The sequence below is a fragment of the Callorhinchus milii genome, unplaced genomic scaffold (assembly GCF_018977255.1).
Source record: "Callorhinchus milii isolate IMCB2004 unplaced genomic scaffold, IMCB_Cmil_1.0 Scaffold3, whole genome shotgun sequence".
NCBI classification, from domain to species: Eukaryota; Metazoa; Chordata; class Chondrichthyes; order Chimaeriformes; family Callorhinchidae; genus Callorhinchus; species Callorhinchus milii.
The window spans coordinates 43,388,845-43,408,563 of record NW_024704744.1 but is presented as its reverse complement, the minus strand read 5'-3'; the positions used below and the strand labels follow the sequence as shown (position 1 = coordinate 43,408,563).

The window sequence follows — 19,719 nt, the reverse complement described above, 5'->3', positions numbered from 1 at the left end:
TCTGTAGGACTGGGAAGAGAATGCCAGCCGCTTCGTGTCCTTGAGGCAGCACCTTGATGCGGTCAGTCAGCTGATCATCCAGTGGCGCAAGCTGGAGCTCAAGTAAGATTAGTTAATTTCAGGTTAGACACTTTAGGCAAATGGAGATTCACAAAAAGCATTTGTAATTTGAATCCCTTAGGTAGCCTAGTATGTGTGAGGCCAGCCCCAGCACTCTGCTCTTTGTTATTATTGTAGACTACCGAACAGCCCAAGGCTTTTTTTTAATAATGGCTCTTCTTTCTTGCCAAAGTCCACCTTACGACTTTGAACTCATGGTCCAGGGTGACACTCCAATGCAGTGCTGGGCGTGTACTGCATTGCTAGAGATGCCATCCTTCAGATGGGATGTTTCACCAAGGCTCCTTCTACATTTCACGTGACTATTAAAGGTTGGCTATATGAGTTAAACTTTGGTCTCTATCGATGCCACTGTGTGACACCCAACTCTAGTCGATGTGGTTGCTGCTTCCCATTGGCAGTGGGTGTGTTTATTGACTAATGCAAACCAGATCGTGACAGACTTTGGGATGACTCCAGCTTACAACCACAAATATAAACTGGGGTATTTTCCTTGCTTTGTGTTCAATGTAGCCTTCCTTTGATGAATTGTTAATTGTAAATGAAATCTCTTTCTCTAGTTGTTGGTCAAGCAGTCTTGACAATGTGATGAAGAAGCATTTGGAGAAGTCAAGCAGGCACTGGTTCTCGGTCTACCAGTTAATTGAAAAATACCTTCAGGAGCAGGCGGAGGACAACTTGGAAGGTAGCACTAACATTTTTTATACTTTGATTAAAGCGATGTTAAATCCTACGATGGAGTGTGTTAGCTCACAGGCTGTGTTTACGCTACTGTAGCTGAGCACACTATTTTCAGTGGTACTTCATAGAGTATAACCTTGTTATAGCCTGAGCTCAGAGAAAGATGGGTGTGGGAGAGGTGGATGAACTTATTATTAACTTTAGAAAGCAGAGAGGGGAGGGTGAGGCAGTGATTTCTTCGAGAGGGTGTGGGTGAAATGCCTGAAATCCTGCTACCCAACCCCATGAAGCATGAAGCAGGCCAGAGTTGGCAGGGCACAGGGAGTGGCTAGGGAATAGGTTCACAGGGGATCGCTGATATTTGGTGGAACAAGATCAGGGAGGAAGTCGAAGGTAAGGTTAAAGATCTTGGAAATGATCGACTAGGGATAGGGAGCCAGTGGAGCTGGGTGAGAAGAGGGGTCATAATCTTGTGAAGCCTAGGGCAGGAGAGGATGTGAGCCGCAGAGTTCTGTATGATCCGCAGTTTGTGAAGGGTGGAGCAGGGGAGGCTAGTGAGCAGGGCTTTGGCAAAGCCGAGTCTTTACGTGACCAGTATGGGTGAGGGTTGTCGTTACGTTGGGGATGAGGTAGTGATGGAGGCGAGCATGTGTTGGAGATGGAGGAAAGCGGACTCGGTCAGAGCCCAAATTAAAGTTTTGAAGAACAAAACACTGTTCAGCAGAATTTGTACAGATTTTTAAAAATAAAAAAAAACTTGGTGGATTTAGTTTCTTAAAAATAATAAATTATTGTATAAAACAATATTTGTTTAAGGAACGGTACGATTTAAAGCCGATGACTTTTTTTGTCATTACTTTTTCTAGAAACTGAGGAGCACATGACTTTGTCGGAGGTGCTCCGGATGCTACAAGCTTTTATCGAAGGAGCTACGTTGGGAGAGTTCCACTTTCGGCTGGCGATGCTCTTAGCATTCCACTGTCACGTTTTGGCAATGCCACAGCAAGAGGGCAAAGGTTGGTTTTACTTTCCATAATATAGAAGACCAATTGAGGGTTAATAATTTTTTATGCTATCTTGGGCACATTTAGCATAAGCTTACTTCTGACCAGAGGTTATTCGTTCAAGCCTTAGGGCTGCCTGTCTGTTGAATCCACTTCTTCCTAATTTCTTGAAAATGAGGACAATGAAAAAGCTGTGTGTAAAGTACTCTGACCATCTGTTGCATAGCACGGATATTTAAGTGTCATTCACACTGTAAATCCCATTAATGTTGTTGCTATTTTAATGAGTGTTTGTTTGTGGGCTTCTGAAACTGTACATAGAATTGCATTGGCAATGGACTGATCCCAGTCAGTCTTGATTATTGCCCTCTTGCACATTCACTTGCTTGAAAGTTATCTGCATTCTGAAATGTATTTCTCTCTCAATTGACAGCTAGTTAAGTATTCCAAGACACTACCCAGTATAAATGCCGCTATATAAATGCAAATTGGTGGTGTTGTAGTTTCCAGTCTAGGACTGTGTGTCTTTGACCACATTCTTTATCTCCTTTCTCCACAGCATGTTGATGACATGGTAACCTTTTAGAATTATCACCTGCTCCATTGAAAGCTTTCTCATCAAATGAGCAATAAATTGTAATGCTAAGTAACAACTGTTTCCTACATTTCGTTCCTTAGTTTTGTGCCTAATCTTTGTTGTAAATGTTACTGCTTCCCAACACTGAATGTGAGTGTCTGAAGTTGAACCAGCCATGGGGCTTTATCCTTGAACCTTCCTATTCAGCAGTGAAATTCTACCGACGAAAGAAGATTAACTGGAAAGTGTTTGTTTTCTCACAGATTCCTTGTGCAGTATCCTTTGGAATTTATACATCTACTACAAACAATTTTCGGAGTCTGTTCAGGCTAAATTAACAGAGCTGCGTCATCCTATAGAGAAAGACCTGAAGGTAAGTGTGAGAGCAGATGGTAGAGAGAACTGAAAACGTTTGCAACAGAGGAAAAGGCCTTTCGGACCATCGTGTACCCAAATCCAAAGGCGACTGGGCTAATTACAATTTTGCAACTAAAACTGCGAGATTGACTAACGTAACCATTGCGTATGTTTTGATAGAGAGGGGTGATGTGTTGATATTCGTGACCAATTATTAACTATCCTCCTTGGGAAGGAGGGGGTGGGGGGAGCTGAACTGGCAATGGAATGTCAGAATGTCAGAATCGAGTCAACCCTCTGTGGTGGTCTCAGTAGTCTAGTTCCTGAGCCGGGCAGGTTCGCAGTACTCCAGGACACCGATGATCACAGTTCCTCAAGTAGTTAGTGTAAATGCAACGACTGTTTTGACAAAGGTGTGTATGCAATAAACTTGTCATTACTATGTAAGATCATGCTGCCAATATCCCGACTGCATTTAATTATGTATTTATACATGAAAAAGCTGTGTGTAAAGTGCTCTGACCATCTGTTGCATAGCACAGATATTTAAGTGTCATTCACACTGTAAGTCCCATTAATGTTGTTGCTATTTTAATGAGTGTTTATTTATGGGCTTCTGAAACTCACTTGCCACTCTGAATAACTCTTCACTGAGCCCTTTTCCCTTGGAATGATGAATAATCAGGAATTTTCTGTATTTTCAACAAATTGATTAATTTAATTCGTTTTTTTTGTGCACAGTCAAACCTCTCAGGATTGGGCCAAAGTGGCCTTTATATAAGGGTGGCCTCTGAGTAAGGGCTTGTTGCTGTGTGTAGAATTGTCTGGGCTGTTCTAGGGTGGCTGTTAATAAGGGAGGCTGCTGAATAGAGGTGGTTGCTTGAACAGACTGTACTTAAAAAGAAGTGGTTCGATAACTATGGTCATTGTTCCTCCAACTTACGCGGTTATTATGCTTCTCTTTATTGGTGTTAAAGTGACCATCTGGCTTGCAGGGATACTGAAAATTCCATGTGTAACAGGGAGATTTCCATGTGTTTGTGGTACACACATGTGGAATTCTGTTTGGTTTGGATACACTTAAGCATGGGGATGGGTTTCTGCACGTTTCAGACATCCGGCTAATCAAAAACAAAAGAGATGCTGAAACTTCTGTTGTCTAATTCAGTTGTGTTTTGCCTGCAGGACTTTGTTAAGATCAGCCGATGGAATGACGTCAGCTTCTGGTCCATGAAGCAATCTGTTGACAAAACACACAGGTAATGTCACAAGTCACACTGTGAAACTGCAACACTGAACAGTTAGTGAGCCAGCAACTTCACCCACATCTGTCATTGCACTGTAGTGAGAGGAGAGTTCTGCTACTTGGGCTGCTCTTATCAAGGATGAAGAGTGGTGGTAGGCAGCAGAAGTGGAGATGGGAGGGGGAAGTCTATTTGACTGCTGTAGTAGGTGCACAGCCGACATACTGCAGACAACCACTGATTTAAATACTTTTACTGTAGATTTATTTAATCTGCATATTATGCTGCCCTGATTGTCTTGTGGATAAAAAGCGATCAATCCTACTCCTGTATCCCACTGCTGCCTCAGTCCATACAGTTACCAATTTGGACTTGAATGTGTGCAGAATTTGAGGTGTTTTACAAATAACCTCAGAACCCCTAGGTTAGGGAGGAGAAATCAGCTAAGGTTCTTATTTGTGTAGTCCTGTAGCTCAGTGGTTAGAGCACTTGCCTTGCAAGTGAAAGGACCCAAGTTAGATTCCGAGCAGGGCGAAACATTGGGCCAGTTTCCTTACTCCACACGTGCCTCTGTTTGCCTAGTAGTAAGTAGGAACCCGTTCTTAGTCAATTGTCGGATCCTTTTTTTGGGGTAATAATCCCTTCAAAAAATAATAATAAAATAATAACGACTGTTTGTGGGATGTTGCTGTGCGCAATTGCCTGCCATGTTTAGCCCACAATATATACAGTCAATTCACTTTACAGTATATTCTGTGAAGCACTTTGAGATGACTCATAGACATGATAAGGCGCTATATCAAAAGCAAGGAATATTATTATTATCCAGAGTTCTCTTGAAAGAATGTGTATGTTGAGCGAGGACACGATCAAGCTCAGCTGTTATGCCCTTCCACAGTCTTAATAACTTGTCCACACTCGCTATCAAGGTTCACGCAATAACAGTTTCAGGCTTGAGGAAACAATTGGTCCATCTGGTCAACACATGAATAATGGCCACATAGGTGTGTCTTGAGAAACGATCAGAAATGATCAATATAGGAATAGAGGAGTTGATAGCCCTCAGGGAAGAGGACGGATGGAGGGAAAATTGGAGGGCAAAGATTGGAGGGAAAAAAAACAACACATTGTAAGATCCAAAGAGAGGCTTAATTTAATTTATGCTTTACATAAATGTGTACTTTGCTCCATTGGATATTTTTACCATTGGATTTAATAATTGTGTCTACAGAACCCTTTTTAAGTTTATGAAGAAATTTGAAGCTGCCCTGAATGGCCCATGCCGTCCAGCATTAACAGAACTGGAAAAGACTGTGAGCGGTGAGGAGCAACAGCTTCAGGAGACCAAGATGGAGAAGCTGAATTGTGTGCTGAGAAACACTTCTGGAAAAAGCAAGGTACAATATGTTAAGTGGAGAAGAGAAAAGCACAATGATAAAGATATGTGGAAACTGAGGAATTTTAAAATTGCACTTTTTTTTGCTGAAAGTCGGCTTTGCATGGATGTCTTGAGTACAGTGTTGGACACTGCTCAACTTCAGTGTTAAATCGTCTTCCGACACACGCTGTCTAGTTTCTTTTAGCATGAAGCTAAATCCAAGCAAGTCCATTTGCTTCAGAAATCATCTGGAGTGAGGGAAGTGAAAGTGGCAGTCTTGTAAAGTGGGGATAGCTTGCTGTAGGTTTCTTCAATGAAATATGTTTTAATTATTTGCCAGATTTTGGTGGTATTTTTGATGCGGCTTTCACTGTGATTTTTGATTGGAAATTGATATTGCAGGTAGTGTTCTCTGCTGTGGAAGAGGCTAGTGTCTCATTAGAAGATAATTCTCTTCAGAGCCGCCTACCAACACTCAGCAAGCGAATGAGAAAAATATGCCGGGAGCTCACGAAGAAGGATTCCCTTCCGGGTCTTGTGGAAACCCTTGATCACTTTACAGGTACAAAGAGACACAATATTAACTATTTCCAGTGTAGCCACAGTGAAAGTATTCATGCGCTGAATCGGCGACTCAGTTCACTTAAACGGAAAGTGGATGCTTCAGACAAGTTTGGGGGTTTTGGGATTGCCCAACTCTGGGAAAGCACATTACCAGCTTGTTGTTGATGTGTTTTGAGGAAAGCACTTTGGGACGTCCTGATGATGTGGACATCGCTATTTAAACTACAAGGATTATTATTATTACTGGGATTTGCAAAAGTTGAGCTCCTCTGGATTGGTTCCCAGACTAATCCAGAATAAATGAGTTTCTTAGAATGAATGGAATGGCTGCAGGATATTATCAATGACCAGAGCCATCCAGCAAAGGAAGAGAGAGGTCCCGACATTGTACAACAATTGGAAAGTTATCTTGTTAAAGATAGAAACTTTTTTTTTTTAAAAATTGGTATTGGAGAAAGTATTTTGGAGAAGGACGGTTTCGTCTTAGAATGCAGGATTCTGTAAGACTAGCTCCAGAGGAACAGTGTTAATGCCCAAGGTGAAATGGCCAGATTAGTGATTCAGAGCCAATGAGGATCAGGGGATTGACAAATAATTCCAGAATTAAGGAATACATCATTTATTTGTTAAATAATGACCATCAGCTAAGCCTGATTTAGTGGAGATGTCATGATAAAATATCAAACTGTGACCACACTGCATTAATCAGCGTGTAGAATAAATGAGCATCCTTTCTTTGATGGTTTTAGTCTTTAACTGTGTATTAATGGTGATCAAATACAAATACAAAATATTTGAGTCACCATTAATGGTGACCCAATCAAAAAAATTGTTGCCTATTGTTTACTACTTCGTCAACAAAACCTTGAAGGATTGTAAGCTCTGCTTTGACACTCGCAGGTGACATCATCACTGCTGTACAGGACCTACAGACTCTTGTAGTCGATCAGACCGTTGATAAAGACAAGCAGAGGTCAGAAGTCAAACATATTCTGATGCAAAAGCAAAGGGCCTTAGCAGATCTCTTCAAGCACCTCGCTGAGACTGGTAAGCATCTACTGTCCCTACTGTAGCGAGCAACACTGTGCACTGAGCTTCAGCTGAATCACAAAGGAATTCATGGTTTAATTTATTGTTACTCTATAAAAGTTGTTTGCTGTCAGTATTTCAGGGGTTCAGCCGGATGTCTGAAACGTGCAGAAACCCATCACCATGCTTAAGAGTATCTTACTCAGTTCTGAAGGGTATTAGGCAGGGATTGGCAAGAGCCAAGGTTTGGGAACCCCAGAGTGTGTGTTGCGATATCAATATAGCAGTAGATTCTTTGGAAATCTAGATTGATTCAATTTTATCATTTCTAATCCATATTGATTTCAGCACAGTTTAAATAATAAGGTTTTTAATTTCTTAGGTGAGATGTTGCCAAATATTCCTTCTGACCATTGCACCCGCATATCCTTAACAGTGTAATACTTATAAGAGTGCATTTTCCTGGACACACAGGTTAAAATTATATCTTCCATTATATCCAAGCCAAAACTGGGTTGCTTTTCCAGGATTGCCAGCGCTCTGAGACGTTTGCCTGTGTGAAGGACACTATGTAAATGCAAGTTGTTGTTACTGCTGTTGTATCAGTTTGACATTTGCAAAACTGTTCACAACTGTTCATAACTGTTCACAAGTCAACTTGTCAGGACAATCAGTGAGCACTGCTCGACTATGTGCTTTATTATGCCAAGGATTTGTGTTTGAATGTCTTAATATCCCTGCAAGGCACTGCGGCACAGGTTTTGGACTAAATTATGTACTTCCGTCTGTAACCCATGGAACAGTGTTTTTCATCAGTTTTATGCCTTTATTTCAGGCCTTTCTTACCGTAAGGGACTTGCTTGGTCTCGAACAGAAGATCCTCAGGAAGTTCTTTGCCTGCATCCACTTGATCTGAAGACTGCAATAAACATCGTTGAGAACAACGAGGAGCTGGATGACGTGTATGCTACCTGTACATTATTTCAGAGCAGATCAGACACCTGTTTCAGTCAAATTTCTTTTGAAATACGATGAGGGAGGCTAAGATGTTCAGCAGTAGTGAATTTGTGTATTTTATGAAATTACAATATCAAATCAGACTTACATCACTGAGAAGTGATTGCATCCATTATTAGAGATTTAGAAATAAGGTGTGCACCGATTCAATATTTATTCAATGATGCAGGTTACTGACTGAGGTGTCTGCTGCATGGGATGGCTGTCAGAAGTACTTCTACCAATCTCTTGCACGTCGGGCCGGGCTCCAGGCGGCCCTGTGCACCCCGGCTAAGGTAACTAGTAACAACGTGTTTTAAATTCACCTTTGCTGCCCAATTTAGTTAAAAGAGTGTTCAGAGAACTGTCTGCAATAGTGTGACTATATCTTTAGTATGATCAGTAAATTGAGCTGGCAGGAGATGCTAAAGATCTATCTCTGTGGTAGCAGAATGCATATGGCTGTGCAACAGGGCACAGAGTAAGACGTCTGTGACTGCCACCCATGATGTCTGTGTCACCCAGTTGCTGTGACCACCGGTATTGGACTGCCACTTGATGCCACATTGAGCCAATTCAGAATGAATCGACTAATAAGAATCCCAGGAGTACTGAACACCAACTGGAAATCCTGTTAAAATCCATGCAAAATTTACTACAGCCAACGATCCAAGATAATACCCTCCATAGAGGCTGTGAAAGGAATTCAAAGAAAGAGCATTGGGATAGTTTGGGGGTTAGATTAAACTATTCATTTTGAATTGGGAGAGGGAAAGGTTTCTGATCCATAATTGTATGCTAAACCAGGATAGAAAATTCATGAATACTATTAAACACTATCAAAATACTATTAAATACTATCAAAAAACCTTCCCTAGATCCCTCAAACCCCAGCCACTACTGCCCTATTTCTAACCTCCCCTTCCTCGCAAAAGTCCTATCCTAGAACGGGTTGTTGCCAACCAACTTCACGCACACCTCTCCTCTCACTTCCTCTTCGAACCCCTCCAGTCCGGTTTCAGCCCATAGTACAGAGACTGCGCTTGTGAAAGTCACAAACGACATTCTCTCTATCTGTGACCAGGGTTCCCTCTGCCTCCTTGTCCTCCTGGACCTCTCCGCCATGTTCAAAATAGTCAATTACGCCATCCTCCTCCGCCTTTCCTCCGTCATCCACCTCAGTGGGATCGCACTCGCCTGGTTCGAGTCCTACCTCACAAACCACCAGCAGTACATCTGCACAAACGGCTTCTCCTCCCACTCACACAGTTACCTGCGGGGTCCCCCAAGGATCCATCCTTGGCCCCCTCCTCTTTCTGATCTACATGCTTCCTCTTGGGGATGTCATCCGCAGACATGGGGTACATTTCCACATGTATGCGGACGACACCCAACTTGACCTCTCTTTGCGACTCCCAGTCCCCTGATGTTCTGTCAGCCTACCTGTCAGACCTCAGGGCCTGGATGAGCGCAAATTTCCTTCAGCTGAACGTTGACAAGATAGAAGCCATACTTTTTGGCTCTCAGAAGCGTCTAAAATCTCATGGTTCTCACCTCCTCCACCTACCCGACCTCCCCGTAAACCTCTCCTAACCCGTACGCAACCTAGGCATCAGGTTCGAACCCCAATTATCCTTCCTCCCCCACATCCGGTCCCTCACCAGCATCACTTTCTTCCGCCTCCGACGCATCGCCCATCTCCGCCAATACCTCTCTCCAAAAGCCGCTGAAACCCTGGTCCATGCCTTTGTCACCTCTCAGCTGGACTATTCTAACGCCCTCCTCGCCGACCTCCCCTCCGCTACCATCCATAAAATCAAAATCATTCAAAACTCTGTCGCCCGCATTCTCACCCGCACCAAACTCCAGTCCCAGTCCGATTACCCCAGTCCTTGCCAGACTGCACTGACTGCCTGTCACAGAGAGGATCGATTTCAAGATCCTCACCTTTGTCTTCAAATCCCTCCACTCCTCAGCACCCTCCTACCTCTCTGACCTCTCTCCTTAAAACAGTGCCCGTTGCCTTCGTTCCTCCGGGTCTGGCCTCCTTGTTCCCCGAGTCCTCCACTCCACCCTCGGTGGCCGTGCCTTCAGCCACTATGCCCCGAGGCTCTGGAACTCCCTTCCTCACTCCCTTTGCCTCGCTACCTCTCTTCCTATTTTCAGATCTCTGCTGAAGACCTTTCTTTTGGACCGCGCCTTTGGTCACCTTCCTCCCCTTCCCCCTGGCTCGGCCCCGGGATCTGTTACTGTAAAGGGCACTGAGACGCCGTCCGGCATGGAAGGCACTATATAAATGCAAGTTGTTGTTGTTGTAAGTGGTCATCATGAACTATATTTAACAAATAGTTATTCTATTAGAGAATGGAATACTGACTCATACAGTAGATATTATCTTCCTGAAGAACTGAAGGTTTGCTTCCTGATTTACCTGATGGGAAGGTACAGATAATAATAATAATCCTTGCATTTGATATAAGCGCTTTTCACGTCAGGAGGATGTCCCAAAGCGCTTCACAGAACACACTGTAAAGTGAATTGACTGTATATTTGTGGGCGAACGCGGCAGCCAATTGCGCACAGCAATGTCCCACAAACAGTCGTAGATTGAAAATGACCAATTTATTATTGTTTTTTGTTTTGGAGGGATTATTATTAGGTGTGTGGAGTAAGGAAACTTGCCCAAGGTTTCGCCCTCTGCCTGGAATTGAATCCAGGTCTCTCACTTGCAAAGCGAGTGCTCTAACCACTGAGCTACAGGACTCCACATGATATGGATTTTAAAAAATCAGATATTGAGGGATGGTCTTGTGCACAATTGACTGCCGCATTTCGCCCATAAAATACAGTCAATTCACTTTACAGTATATTCTGTGAAAGATTTTGAGACATCTCAACGACATGGTAAGGCACTATGTCAAACACAAGGATTATTATTATTAACTGGCTCTTGTCTTATTAGAATTATGGTTTGTAGCCTTATCATCCTTATCAGTGTACTTTTATCATTCTTTTTCATGTGGTTTTACCTTCGTTCGTTCATTTGGTTTTAGATTTTGCCTCCCTGAAAGAATTTGGATGTTTCACTTTTGTAGGAACTTGGTCTTGGTAATGTGGAACGGTGTCGAGGCTTCACAGCTCACCTTCTGAAGCTGCTGGTCAAGCAAAGGATGCGACTGACTGGGCTAACAGAGCAGTGGGTCAGCTTGAGGTACTTTCAATTTTCTTTTTTTTATATATATATATATAAATATTTTAAAAGTCACTTGTAGATTTTTGTGCTGAATCTTGTCTTTTTTTGTTTTGACCCGTTCCGTAATGGTAGACATCTGATTAAAAGTGTACAAGAGATTAAAAGGAGGCTGATGGGGTTCCAGGATTTCGATGTAGCTCTGCCACCTCAAGAAGGCATCAAATATTGGACTGACCGGCTCTACACTCTGTGTACGACGTTCGTGACGACTCTAGAGCAGGTTTCCTGGTTTCTGCAGTGTTGTCCACAAGATCAGCTGCCTGAAGCCTATGGCAGGGACCAGGAGGAGCACCGAACGAGCTGTGCTGACCAGATGGTAGCTCTCAAAAGTGGCGGTGAAGGATCTGCAGCACAGTCTTCTTTCCCAGAAGATTTTGTCCAGTCACATCTGAAGTTCCCCACACCCTTGGTCGCAGAGCGGCTGCCGACTGCCTGCAGGATGAGGAGGGAGGATCCAATCTGGCAACAAGTGACTCGCTCGGTAGCCGACCTGCTGAAGGAGGTGAAATCAGTGAAGGCAAAAGTGGACGCAATTACCCACCGGCCCAGTGAGAAGTTGCTGCGCTCATGGTAAGTCTTAGACAAAAAGGTCAGGTCAGACTAATCGGCAACTCCAGAGGGATTCAGACTGGCTTTCCCATGGATCACTGTGACACACATCCATTTAGGCGGGTGATTCAGTATTTATGAATCCTTTTCAAGTTTTGGTGGTGAATGTCACATTTTACACCCCAGTGGGATTGCTTGAGATGGTGAGTCATTGGCTTTACCAGTGCCGAACCACATCACTTATTCCTCAGGGCACAGGATGCCCAGATGGTCTTTCCAGCTGAATCTTGTTCGCATTCGATTAGAAGTGTACAAATGGACAGATATTTTACTCTTGTCTTTATGAGGAAAATGCACTATTTTATTCATTGCCCTCCGCATTTTATTATATGCTTCAAGTCATTGATTGAATTTAAGGGGTACTGTCCCTTTAAGCTGTTCAATGTAGTAGGTTTCTCCGAGACGTCGCAGCAGTTTTGGAATTATTATTTTCAGTTTTATAACTTTATTTAATGTAACAACACAGTACGTGGTATCCCCTGAGTACATGCAGTAAGTATTCTGTGCTTTTTAGTGTGAATCTTAAATACTAGTTTTATTTTGATTTGGTAAGGGAGAGTTTTGAGATTTGTTCGTCGGGACTCAGCTTGCTGGGCAAAGCCACGGCCCAGCTGCAAGAGCTCCAGGCCCTCTTCAGCATTCCTGCCTCGGAGGGCAAGTCTGGCTGCCCAGCAATGTTCAAGAGCCTGGAGTATGTTAAGGATGAGATCGGTCAGGCGGTGGATGAGTTCGGAACTTGGGAGACTGAGATGCTGAGCTTGACGGCAAGTGCTGGTAAGAACAAAATACAGTAAAATTTACAAAAGTGAATTCAGCAGCAGAGTGGAGCTGGCCATTAGCAGGGTGCTTTGTACTATTCAGACTATGATAAAGAGGCAGCAGCAAGTGAGTGAGCAAAAACCAGAGACCCATTTATAACCACCTAAGTTGTACATGAACCTGAGTCCCATTCAGTTTCCTATCAAAACCCTTAGATTTCTTTGCACTAGTCATATTTATCATCCCCTAACTCGTAACGCAGCTCTCCTACCCCCCACTGCTCATGCACTTACTGGCTGCATTGAATCACAGGAAACATAGTCTTGATCTGTTGCCGTACACACATTCATTTCCTACAATTTAATGTAATTCCAATACTTGGCGGTAAGAGTGCATGTGTTGATGGGTCAAGACACATTGAATTGCAGGAAATGTAGTCTTGTCACTGCATGTGCATTTACTGGCTGCAATGATTTAGCCTGCACAGTGTAGATTATTGATTAAATCGGATTTTATACGACTTAGACAGTTTGCCTGTAAATCGGACGAATATGACTTATGTGAGGGTTTACTGTAATTTTGAAAGATCGACTTTTCACACAGATTTTTTTTTAATCTTTCAATTCTAAATTAAACTGCGAGTTGTTCATTTTCGGTCTCTTCTTGAAAACAGAGAGTGTGACTTCAGCAGAAGAGGTTTCTGGGCATGTAGAGCTGGTCATTAGCACAGTGCTCTGTGCCATTCAGACTGTGGTAAAGAGACAGCAGCAAGAGAGTGAACAAAAAACAGAGACCCAGGAAGGTAAGTGTTGCCCTTTCTTTGCATACTCAGTGGATGTGTGGACTTCCTGTAAATTGCAAACCAGCGCTGCATTGTCAGAGCTACTGTCCTTCACGTGAGATATTAAACCTATTCAGGTGGACATTAGATCCCACGGCACTATTTGAAAAGTGGAGGAAGTTTCTCCTGCTGTCCTGGCCATCATTGTTTGTTCACTTCAGGACGGTTTGTGAGACATTGCTGTGTTCAAATTGTCTCCCGTGGTCGCCTCCTAAAAACAGTTACACCACTTTACATTATATCCTGTGAAGCACTTTGCGACATCCTCCCATGTGAAAGGCGCTTTATCAAATGCAAGGATTATTTATTATTATTTTCTTAACCAGCCTGATAACTTGAGAGAGAGAATAATATAAAGTATTTCTTACTGTAGAACTCCCCCATCCCCACACACAATATAAAGAATTGAAAACTAATGTAAACCATTCTTAGCCTCCAAGCAGTGTTGCAGTTTACTGTCTGGTTTCCTCACTGCTCTGCAGTTGAGGATTTTATTCCAGCACCAGGATGTTTCCCCAATGATGCCCATTACAATCCGTCATGACTCATACGCCTACAAATAGTCACTACACCACAGTAACATTCCAGTGAAGCACTTTGAGAAGTTTCAACCAAATGATGAAGTGCTACCAACTGCAATGATTATTATTAATATGGGCATTTTAGGGTATAGTTCAATAGTTATTTTTGAAAACAACATGGATGCCTTTCTCGAACCATCTGTGTTAACAAAAGTGAGTACATAGGACAGCTTATGTAGCCTTGCGTGCATAATGCTCCTTGAAGCTTATGCTTGTATGTTTTTTTTTATGGAGAGTTTTTATGCTTTCTGTGTGGTTCATATTCTGGTGAGATTACACTAGCATTCAGGATTCTGATATAAATGCAGAAACTTAATAACATTAGTCACTGATCCACAGCCGATAAGCAAGACGTAACATGCTCTCTATTGGCCTGTCATGATAATGTTGCTTCATTCAACCACAGGGATTGAGGATGGGGAGGTGAAGGAGGAGCTGCCCACAGTCCAGCCTGGATATCTCAGCAAATGTTTGGAGGAGCAACTAGCCGCTGACGTCAAGTCTTTAAATCTGCAGAAAGTTACTTCTACCATTTTAGAGCTCCTGGAGAAACTAAAGGCATATCGCCAGGAGTGTGCAGCAGGACAGTATCAGGTTGGTTATGAAATCAGACTTCAATTTTTTTNAGATATCAAGATGAAATCACAGTAATTAATCTTGATGTGGTCTTATTTAATAAATGTATTTTATGACTTTTATAAAAATGTTATTGCTCAGGGTTTTACTGCTTCTATTAAAAGAACAGCCGGATCAGGTCCACTTTACACCTTGGAATGCACCAGTGATCCCTATTCTGGGAAGGGCCTGCATGCATGTTAAGAGTGCCTCCGTTGACACCATTGTGGCATAACGTGTAGGACTGGCAAGGGAGTTGATCCAAAGCTTCCTATCTTTTTGGGGGGTGGAGACATGACTTAGATGTTGGTGCATATTTGTTGTAATGTGTTTCTGGAGTCGGGTGGCTCCAAATCAGCTTCCAATCCTGTTGTCAGAACTGGTCTCTGTTAATGTGAATGGAGTGGCTCTTCCTTATGACTAGTGTGACTGAAGGAACTGAGTGATTCCAGCAGAACTTTAATAACCAAGTCTCCGCAGAGCCAGAACATCAGTTAGTTAATCACAGGAAAGAAACAGTCTGGTAGCAATAGAGGAGATCTTTGATTTAAAAGTCAGAAATTAATTCAGTTATTCTTGAACAACACCATTTGTACATGTCGATACAATTGTACCATAAATGCTCTTGACTAGAATAGCTTTTCAGTAGAAGTAAACTAGGAAACCTCCAAATTGCGATCAGATATTCAAATAAATGTTTTGTTTGGTAGAATGACCTTGTTTTAGCAAAATTGAACTGGCTAGAAAAATCCCGATTGCATTGCAAATCATTCATTCGCTATATCAAATGCAAGGATTATTATTTTTTATTATTTGTCTATAAATATTCAAGTTTGCATGGGATTACCATGAAGCTGTTGATATTGTGTGAGCTCCTGTGTACACAAACCAGGAAGCTGTTGAGCAAGGAGCTTTGTGATTTAATTTGGTGTAGGTAGAATGCAAAATATGCTAAAGAAAGAATGAGACTGTTAATCTGCTTCCATAATAATTTATTTTGGTGTCTCTCTTACAGCTAGGTTGCTCCTCTTGGAGCTTCTGCACAAAGTTCATTTATGACCTGTTTGTCTTTTGCCTACAGTTGTTCAATCAAACCTGTTACTGTGTTGTGCGACTCCTGCCCATGCTGACTACGTATTCAGAGCTAGTTCTGTACTACCTGACTGTCTCTATGACGACTCACAGAAGCAGCGGAAAGTTGATGTCCATTTTAGCCCATTTGTTCACGGAGCTTGCTATGAAGGTACAGACGAGCATTGATTACATGTCAGATGTAGAACGTTTTACGCTGGTTTTGCTTCCCTGGTGATCGTCTTTGGGGAGAAACATCTCGATAGGAACTGTACTGGTTTAAGATGGCAGAAGTTTCATGTGATATTTTTACGTTTTAGTTTCCAGTTTTAAATCTCAAACATTTTGGTCACTAAAAAAAAAATCTGACAGTGGAATCGTAGATGTATACCGTGCTCTAATCCAAATTACTTTCGGTGGCCTTGTTTTCAGCATTTCAGTAACATTTCATTGGTATCATTGCACTATTACAGAATCATTGTAGAATGTCAAATTTAGCCAAACTTTTTTTTGCTAAGGAAGGAAAATTGTAACATTGGACGATTATTGTCCAAAAATGTTGGGACAATAAAGTAACTAAGGATGTTGTTGCTTTCTGCCAGGGGTTCTGTCTCCCCAAAGAGTTAATGGAGGACTCAGCAGGAGAAGGAGCCACAGAATTCCACGATTATGAGGGAGGAGGAATCGGTGAAGGGGAAGGCATGAAGGACGTTAGCAACAAGATAGAAAACGAAGATCAGGTTTGTGTTTGGTGATCAAAGAACACCATTGAGTTTCTTTTGGAAGTAATTTTAAATGACCAGTATTCTATACATCTGCAGCACTACCTAGTGGCTAGTCACTCTATTACAACAACGACTTACATTTATATATATTTATATAGAACCCTTCACGCACGATAGCATCTTATGTGCAGCCTTCATGTTTCTTCTCCCCATGGCTCTATTTTTAACATTATAAATGTCTTAACTTGTGGTTTCTTTTAATGAGATTCCTTCCCGTTAAGTTGTTTGAAACAGGGGTTTTTGTGGGTTGGTATGACTTTGAGTTACTGGAAAGAATATCCATTTCCACAAGCTATAAGGAATAATTCGCAATATTTCTTTACAAGGTTCCTTAATAACATTTTTTCAATTACAAAATACTGCAAATTAGACCCCACACTGTCTCCCTCATTGACAAAGAGCTTCTTTTGAAAAGCTTTGGCAATAGAAATGCTGCTCTGTACTAAGTAATCTCAGCCGCACCGCCTCGTGACACGCTTGTGTTCTCACTCCATTTAGGTCGAGGATACTTTCTCCAAAGATCAAGAAAAGAAAAAGGAAGATGAAGAAAATAAACCTGACATTAAGGAGGAAGAAAATGCTATAGAGATGTCTGATGATTTTGAAGGAAAACTGCATGATGGAGAGCCCAGAGATCCAGGTGAGTGATCTCAGACCTTAGTGATGGGAAAATAGTACTGGAAAATATCATCCCGGGTCACCTGGCTGGCCTCAGAGTGAAACTTTCTTTTCTTTAAAAGAAATAATCCTACCTATTCTTCTCTGATACCCCTGAATTGCATTATTTGCCGAATATCTTATCTTACCAAGTCTCAGATTTACAGTATTTCAGTGACACAGTTTACCTCATGGCCTTGTGGACAAACCAGGAAGTTAATCTCTCTATATCCAGATTACCATTTTACTTATATTCCTCCAAGAATTGAGAAAAGCAGCTTCCAATTTGAGACTGAATTTAAGAATTTTCCAAAATTCTTTATGATCTTAAATTTTGATGATGATAATACCAATATTGATATAGTGCCTTATTACATAATTGAGATGTCTCAAAGCCCTTCAGACGATATACTGTAAAGTTCTGTGACTGGATGAATGCAGCAGCCAATTTGCATGCAGCAACGTCCCGTGGAATGAAGGGATGATGGTCTTAAGGCTAAGGCCATGAAGAATTTGGAGCCTCAGACCTGTTGGGGGAAACTGATACCCTGTAATAAGGTCACAATAAGAAGTACACTGGAATTTAATTTTCTTTAAAGCTTGAACACTTCTTTTGGTAGCAGCTTGATCTAATGGGTGATTAAATTGATTTAAAATGGCAGCGCAAATGTCCTGTGGTTTTGTATCATTCTTTAAAAAGAAGGTATAAGCACCTCTGCCCTGATAGGTTTAAATGGAGTAGTCCTTTCACATCCTAGCACCTCCCTCTACTCACCTAACTCGGACTAGCTTTATTTCTCCTCCCTAACCCATCTGTCGCAAGCTTTCCAATTCTACACCACTAACCTCTGAACCTCTATCCCTCGACTCCTGCATACTGACCCCCACCCACTTCTGTTCAGCTTTAAAACCTACCTCTTTGACCATGTCTGGGGGCCACCTCCTCTTCTCTCTCACCTTCCTCTCCCCCTCCCCCCCCACCCCCGGCTGTCTGTCCCCTCCACTGTAACGTGTTGTGAGATATTATTCAAAATGAAGGATGCTATACAAACGGAAGTTGTTGTCATTGTTTCTGTAGAAGAGGAGAACGATGAGAAGTCAGAGAATGAAGATGAAGAGTTGGATAAACAGATGGGTGATCTGGGCGGTGCTGAGGCTGACAAACTGGATGAAAGACTTTGGGGAGACAATGAAGATGAAGATGACAATGCCAGTGTGCAGAGTGAAGACAGTGGCTCAGGGATGGATGAGGTAGACTGAAAAAACATACTTAAATTAATATCTGCATAACACTCTTTCAGTCAAAAGTACTAAGATCCAGACAAACCTAAGTAAACCTACTGCTTTGCAACCTTACAGACCAGGGAAATTCCCAAATTCAATCTTAATCTGCCGAGTTTGCTGATCTCTGCCGGAGAGATGATGGAACACTAAGACTTATGCCATCATCCCAAGGTTAGGGAGAACAAATCAAGACTAGATTCTGTTCCTGACCACTATCCAGAGAGTGAGCACGTATGCATGTTCAAACGCACGATGAAAAGTAATATAATCCTTACATTTGATATAGCACCTTATCACGTCTTCAAGACGTCTCAAAGCATTTCACAGAATATACTGTAAAGAGAATTGACTGTATATTTTGTGGGCGAAAGACGATAGCCAATTGAGCACAGCAGTGTCCCACAAACAGTCGTGGATTGAGTGACCAAATTATTATTTTTCTTTGAAAGGATTATTACCCCCCGGAAGAGTGATTCGCCAATTGACTAACAACTGGGTTCCTACTTTCTGCTAGGTAAACAGAGGCTTGTAGAGTATAAGGAAACTTGCCCAACCTTTCGCCCTGCTGGGAATCAAAACCAGGTCCTCTCGCTTGCGAGGCGAGTGCTCTAACCGCTAAGCTACAGGAATCCAAAGCACATATGCATAGCTGTTGTGTGAGGACATGATTGGGCTCAGCTGTAATGCCTTTTATAATTATATAATACTGATACTCCTTGCATTTGCTACAATGCCTCTTCACAATGTCACTGCCTGGTTTGACATGTTTGGTTTGTTCTAGGGAGAATCTGAACTTGTTGCTAAAGATAACATGGACGAAGGAAATCAAAATGAGGACAAAAAAAGACAGGAGCAGGAAGATGCGAAGGCAGAGGTTGAGGAAGGCAAAGAAAAAATCAATGAACAGCTGGATGAGGTATTATGGACTTTATGTTCAAAATGACTTAGCTCATACTGAATTTTTAATTTCATCCCTTCATGCTAACGGTTAGCAAATGGTTCCTTAAATTTTTCTGAAACTAATTCAACTACCAATGAAGTTAAAGTAAATGAATTAAACAGCAATGAAATTGAAGTGTGTTTACACATACACGAAGTACACGTGTGATAGAGCTCCATGCGCTGTGATTTACATCCTATGAATGAGCTGACCTCAGAAAAAAATGATGAATGATGAGAGAGAAATTCCCACAAAAACAGTGCGTGTTCAGGCATGCACTTGGCAGCTTTTTATTTTGTAATTGTGAGAGTAGGTGTGAGATGTCCAGGGTAAGTCACTAATAAAATGAATCAGGAATTCACAGAGATCGATTA

General features: G+C 42.0%; 1 protein-coding gene across 1 annotated transcript in view; it reads left to right on the top strand.

Moving 5' to 3' along the window:
- The window catches only part of mdn1 (midasin AAA ATPase 1), a 107,452-nt gene that overhangs the window by 73,730 nt on the left and 14,003 nt on the right, over nucleotides 1-19,719 (top strand). Inside the window, exons 68-87 of the mRNA XM_007903533.2 lie at nucleotides 8-102; nucleotides 681-805; nucleotides 1,668-1,817; nucleotides 2,646-2,755; nucleotides 3,925-3,998; nucleotides 5,215-5,380; nucleotides 5,764-5,923; nucleotides 6,826-6,972; nucleotides 7,790-7,916; nucleotides 8,141-8,246; nucleotides 11,046-11,161; nucleotides 11,276-11,773; nucleotides 12,366-12,586; nucleotides 13,245-13,373; nucleotides 14,400-14,587; nucleotides 15,690-15,851; nucleotides 16,282-16,419; nucleotides 16,963-17,104; nucleotides 18,200-18,372; nucleotides 19,187-19,321. Coding sequence (XP_007901724.2) covers nucleotides 8-102; nucleotides 681-805; nucleotides 1,668-1,817; nucleotides 2,646-2,755; nucleotides 3,925-3,998; nucleotides 5,215-5,380; nucleotides 5,764-5,923; nucleotides 6,826-6,972; nucleotides 7,790-7,916; nucleotides 8,141-8,246; nucleotides 11,046-11,161; nucleotides 11,276-11,773; nucleotides 12,366-12,586; nucleotides 13,245-13,373; nucleotides 14,400-14,587; nucleotides 15,690-15,851; nucleotides 16,282-16,419; nucleotides 16,963-17,104; nucleotides 18,200-18,372; nucleotides 19,187-19,321 — 3,162 coding nt within the window. The remainder of the gene's footprint in view (nucleotides 1-7; nucleotides 103-680; nucleotides 806-1,667; nucleotides 1,818-2,645; nucleotides 2,756-3,924; nucleotides 3,999-5,214; nucleotides 5,381-5,763; nucleotides 5,924-6,825; nucleotides 6,973-7,789; nucleotides 7,917-8,140; nucleotides 8,247-11,045; nucleotides 11,162-11,275; nucleotides 11,774-12,365; nucleotides 12,587-13,244; nucleotides 13,374-14,399; nucleotides 14,588-15,689; nucleotides 15,852-16,281; nucleotides 16,420-16,962; nucleotides 17,105-18,199; nucleotides 18,373-19,186; nucleotides 19,322-19,719) is intronic.